The sequence below is a fragment of the Gadus macrocephalus genome, chromosome 15 (assembly GCF_031168955.1).
Source record: "Gadus macrocephalus chromosome 15, ASM3116895v1".
Taxonomy (NCBI): Eukaryota; Metazoa; Chordata; class Actinopteri; order Gadiformes; family Gadidae; genus Gadus; species Gadus macrocephalus.
Window position 1 is genome coordinate 8,905,787 of NC_082396.1, and position 6,000 is coordinate 8,911,786.

The window sequence follows — 6,000 nt, forward strand, 5'->3', positions numbered from 1 at the left end:
CAGTTGGGTATGTTTCATGTTTGTTTATGCATATTAGCAAGACTGCGTGCTGCATATTGTGTGATTGAATGCACACATATGCCCACTATACTGGGCAGGATTAAGCGGCTTTAAATCAGCCGTACTCACCAGTGAAGTCACACTGTTTGGGTGTAAGTGGTAGTCAGTAGGACTAGAGTATGTAGTTCATGTTTATCACACAGTAATCAACATTGCTGTATCTGATGTAATGAGTCAATCAAACCATGAGTGTGTATTGTGTGTGTGTGTGTGCTGTGTGCCCTGTACACACACAGTGTGTTACTAGCCTGACTGGGGTGTGTAGGGCTAGCAGTGGCTGCAGGAACAGATCAGCTGACCACAAGCTTGACCTACATGTCGTTCTGCCTATTACCGGGTCACTCCTAGTCCGGTGTGTACGTGTGTTTGTGAGTGTGTGGGGGTGGGTGGGTGGGTGGGGGTTGGTGGACATGGCCTACTTGAGTGATTTGTCAGAGTGGATTGTGTCTAGGTTAGGAACCTTTGCTTTGAAGCCGGAGTCCTGCTTCATCCCTGCTGTGCATGAAGCTACCAGATCAGGAGAATAGTACAGTTCTAAACATAACTAGTATAGTTAGAATATTTCAGATTATCTTCTGTGGTTAAAGTAAAGTGTGTCTAAAGAGTCTAAATTACAACAACGAGAACACAAAATAACTCCTTAAATTCTTACTTCCTGGTCAGTCCTGGTAATTACTTGCTACTTGCTATTCATTCAGGCTGATGGGCCAAAGTGCTTGAGGCCATGCAGACACAGATACTTAATGTGTGCTAGGGAGGTTATCCCTGCCTGTCACCTGGTATAACTTGTGTAGCCACACCGGTCGAGGAGCCCCACATCTCCATAACGTGTGCTGTAGGGGACATTCTTGTTCTTCTTGTCTGAATGACCAGAGCCAGGGAGATAGTAACGTGACCCAGCAAGACAGCCTCAGCTTTGCGTGGCTGCTTATTGGCTGATTTTGTTATGCTTGACTTTGCGTTTGATTTGTGTAGCCTGATATTTATTTTTGTTATCTCCATGTCATGTGTGGAACATCAGTTTGTGGTTTGCATTTTTGAATGAGTTTTGAATGAGTTCAAATCTGTTTAAGGAAGCCCAGAACAAAACAAAGAGTAAAACGTTGTGTCCATGTTGCTAATGAACATCAAATCTAGAAGTGTGTGATGCGATGGGATGTGTTTGTTTATTCAGGCTGGCCTTAAGCGGCCTTAATCAAATCACAACCCCCTTTTGATCCTTTAAATCAAGGCTACTTTTGATTTGACACCTCCTCGACAGCCACTTCCTGGTTGTTTTGTACTATAAATCATTCACCTGTGAACAGGCCTTCGCTTCTGTCATCTTTCATCTCTTTTTAATCAGCGCTCTGCATTATGAAACAGTCGCCTTGGGGGAAAACCTCTGAATCTTTGATCACATATCAGCCCCCCCCCCCCCCTTTAATGATTCTGTCTAAAAAACGAACAACAACGTGCCATGAAAAAAACATATTGAGGAGGTTGAGGAGATGGCAGTGTGTCTGTTTGTAATTAGCCGTGTGATATTCACTGGGTTTTCTCCTCCACTGACGGAGGGGGGCTGTGTGTGGCAGATAAGAGGCGCTGTTCATTCACAGCGTGTCTCTCTCTGATGTCTCTCCTCTTCCCCTCAGCGTGAGGTTTGCTTTACTACGCGGCTCCTCCGACTCAAACACACCAAACACCTTTCCCTGACTGACTGTTTGCGTATTTGCCTTCAGAAATAAGACTTATGTAGTCTTGTTTGTGTCTTGTGTGTGTGTCTTTGTGTGTGCAAACTGTTCATGACTCATCACATCTTATGACCTGGTCATTGTGCCTGTATCCTCCTTACATAGTGGACTGTGCTCATTGGGCGATCTTAATTGGACTGTCTTGATTGGTCCGTCTTAATTGAACTGATACTTTTGGTCAGAAACCATCCAAACTGTACGTTCAGTCCGTTTCCTCTTGAACAATATGAACTCACAATTCTTTGTGACACTGGTGTATGTCTGGAAAAGCACCTTGAGATTATAATCTGACTGGGAGGAACTCAGTCAGATGAGTCAGAGGAACTCTGTATGAGAATGCAGGTCAATCGCTATAATCCTCTGACCTCTCGGTCATAACTGAAAGCTGCCCAGTACTATAATGTCAGAGAATCATTTATAAAGAAACATGATGACCAGCATTAGATGACCTAGTTAAGGGGTTTGTGTTTTGTTATTTCATACATTTCATAAGCCTCAATGCAGTCCGAACAGGCTACTGATGTAGAAAACCATGATGAATTTCCTTTCAGACAACGGCCGCTCAGTAGACTCTGAAATATGTTTCTATCGTCCCAAACAAACATCATAACCACAATAGTTGAAATGCTCCCTTCTGAAAGTGAAATGTTTTCTGTCCACACATTTCAGGCAGTCCAACCTAATCATCAGTCACAACAGGGGGTGTTTTCCCCATGTGTTGCATCTAAAACAATCTCTGAGGGATCATTCACGACACATTTGACGTCGGTGTCGGTCTTCTCATTTCTCACGGAGCCATTCCCCCGTCGTACTTTACAAATGTGATCACTGCGACTCTTAATCGCTGACAGGACAATCGGGCCTGTTCCTACACCTACGCTTGCAAACAGAGCCACTCTTTCTAAGCATGACCAGTCCCAGGTTTAAGAAGACGTCCTTCCTTCCAGACACCCCACAAATCCGTCCTTGGTTCTGTTTTGTGGGGCAGGGACAGAGGGTTAGCGCATACGGGTTTTAAAGTGCTTTGTGTGGCGTCATGTGAGCTCATCTTATCCCGCTGTGCCTCTGTAACCGTAGCTATATTTATATAGCTGCATCTTTACGTTTACCTTTCTATCTTTATCTATCCATATATGGTGTTCCTGTTGCCTCTTGTGTCCCTCATGGGTTTTTAAACGTGTAATTTGAACCCCACAGAAACCAACACCTGCAGGAGATGTCAGAGTGACTCAGGTAGAGATATTCCCTCCCTCTCTGGGCTGCAGCATCCTTCAGGCTTGTGACCCTCATTCATCCCAGGGAGGCCGCCATCTTACCCCCCTCCCCCCCCCCCCCCCCCACACACACACACACACACACACACACACACACACACAAACCTCACATCACCTCACCTCCCCTCCTTCCACCTCCGCCTCTCACGCCTAGCATCTCGCCATACGTCCCCAACCTCTGCCCCCCCCCCCCCCCAGCCCCTTCCCTTTCCCATTGGGTGACACCAACAGAGTGATTGGATCGGGAGGGAAATCCGTCCAACCGTCGTCGTAGATTGAAAACACTCACCCTATTGTCCCCTCCTGATGGGCGATCAAGGAAGTTGCACAATCCCAAATGTTTGTGTTGTTTTCCTTACCCAGCAATGGTTTTCCATTCAAACAAATGAGAAGCTCCCCCCCGAGGAAAAATTTGAATGTGCACATCTCAGTCAAATGTGCAGCGTGCGTTGGGAGCGTGCAGACCGCTGGCTCCACCCTCCCCAGCCTCCCCAACCAAACCTACAAGCCCACCTAACCCCCTCCTCTTACCCCTCTCCTACCCTCCCCTTCAGCCACGGAGGGTAAACCTCATTTGACATGCCCGCATCTGGGACATTGGCACAACACAAGGGTGTGGGGGGGCTGGCGGGTTGAGGGTCCCGGGCGGGGGGGATTGGCACCGGAGGGGGTGTATCATTGGCTGCAAGATGGATCCCATTATGTTTTTTGTTTTCTTACAAAAGCATGAGCTTTTATTTCACAGGATTCCCCCCCTCCCCTCGACACACATGACACACACACACACACACACACACACACACACACACACACACACACACACACACACACACACACACACACACACACACACACACACACACACACACACACACACACACACACACACACACACACACACACTTTCTCCCTCCATAATTCATCGTTTGCATAATATTTTCTACCCCTCACAGCGTCGCCCAACACACGTCGTTTGAAAAGACAGATTCAAGTGACTTTTCTTTTTCTTTCTCAAATGGCTTCTGTTCCTTTCTCCTCCACCTCCCCCTCCTTCCATCTCACGCTTTGTCTCAGTAGGCTTCTCTGTGTAGTGTGGCTCAGTCAGTGTTTAACATGTGGTCCAGAGACACGGTCCAATAGTATTTATTCTCTTATTGTGTTCCTTCTGTTGTTGTTGTTGTTGTTTCTTTGTTGTGGTTGGTGTTGTCTGAAGCGGGAGCTGCATGCACACACAAAGTGCTGTTTCTATCAGATGTGTGTGTGAGTGTGTGTGTGGTGGAAAGGATATACTGTACACTATACATTTGCATTTCAAGCTCTGACTCGTGTGTGTGTGTGTGTGTGCGTGTGTGTGTGTGTGTGTGTGTGTGTGTGTGTAAAAATGTGGTTGCCATAGCACAAGGTAATTGAGCCGTGTTGTGAGCAGACACTAGGATGAACAACTATTTGTACAAGCAAAAGGTGGCCTAACATATGCTATCTATATCTATGTAGACATAAACTTTCTGGCGTTTATTAAAATGTGGAAGACTTGGTGTGATGGGTTAAGTCTTGTCATGTAAATGCACACAGCCTCTTTTAAAGTAGCTCCTTGTCATAAGGAACATTGAGAGCAGATGTTTCAATGTATTAGGGAACACAGCACATGGTTTGTGAATAGGATAGCTTTAGTGCTGCTTAATTAGAAAGTTTTAAGACCATTAAAATGTTGGTTGTTTATGAAGAGGAGCTGCACTTCGTCAGTCACTAATTAGCACAAAATATTTTTGTGGAACACACACACGCACACACACACACACACACACACACACACACACACACACACACACACACACACACACACACACACACACACACACACACACACACACACACACACACACACACACACACACACACACACACACACACACACACACACAGAGAGAGAGAGAGTTGAAGTTCAGTGTAATTAGCCTGGCGGTTTCTTTATAAGAGGAGGATACTCAACATGGTTTTATCTAAGGGGCCTTGCAGCGTGTTGCTAAGGCTTCTGCTCTCTGCTAGCCGTGATCCCACCGGACTGCTGGTGGGGAGGGGAGGGCCGCGCAGGGCTTCTTCTAGCTAATGGCTAACGCTAACATCTTAAACACCAGAACCGCCCCAACGTTATACTAATTGCCTATTGGGTATTAAAATTGCTGCACTTTCTGTGAAACAGTTTTTTTCTGAACAAAATCAGTATATTGTGCCTAAATCTGGCTGTGGTTGCTTTTGTTATTAGAGAGAACTGTTACTTGTTCTGACTAGATGGTTGACAGACAGACGTCAATAAAGTATTAATGGCATAAGTATTGATAGTCAAAATGAATCGATGTTAGAGATGTAATTATCTGTTGTAGTAATGATGGGCTGTTTTCTTTCCAAGCTTACCACATGCAAGTGCTGATTTGTTAATCCACTTGAATGGCTACTTTGTTTTATAGAGTAATTATATGTTTCATCTGTTATTTATTTTAAGAAAGCTGCATGTCTGTGAAGATAACATGAATTATCGTCTCTGTTGTACCGCGCTGTAAAAGTGCTTTCGGTTAGCTCACTGTTAGCGTTTTCAAATGTCAGGTTTTCATTTAGATTAAGGTCTTTTTAGGTGTGAGGAAGGAGCCAATACATGAATAGAGGACCAGAGAGTTCCTAGCTTTGATGAAAAGTCGCTTTCAAGTCCATCTCCCTCTCTCGCTCCCGATTGGCTAGACGGTTGAAGCTCTTGGCACCGTTCTCCCTTTTGTTTCACATCAGCCGAGATAACGGAACATTTTAATCACAGGGCTGAGAGACCCACGTGGACAACTCTCAATAGACGAGTACCAGAGAAGGCTGTGGTTGTTTTTGAAGGAATTCAAAAGGGGGGACTGACAGAAGTGTAGGTGTATCGTACGCTGGCGCTGAAGACT

At 45.4% G+C, this 6,000-nt stretch overlaps 2 protein-coding genes across 6 annotated transcripts in view; both read left to right on the forward strand.

Moving 5' to 3' along the window:
* Positions 1-6,000, forward strand: part of rps24 (ribosomal protein S24) — an 86,698-nt gene that overhangs the window by 63,512 nt on the left and 17,186 nt on the right. The window lies entirely within an intron of this gene.
* Positions 1-6,000, forward strand: part of zmiz1a (zinc finger, MIZ-type containing 1a) — a 41,162-nt gene that overhangs the window by 18,257 nt on the left and 16,905 nt on the right. For 2 of the 5 annotated variants that reach the window (XM_060073732.1, XM_060073730.1), the window contains exon 4: positions 2,991-3,026. The exons of the other annotated variants lie outside the window; for them this stretch is intronic. In XM_060073732.1, the coding sequence (XP_059929715.1) occupies positions 2,991-3,026 (36 nt within the window). The remainder of the gene's footprint in view (positions 1-2,990; positions 3,027-6,000) is intronic. 5 annotated transcript variants of the gene reach the window in all.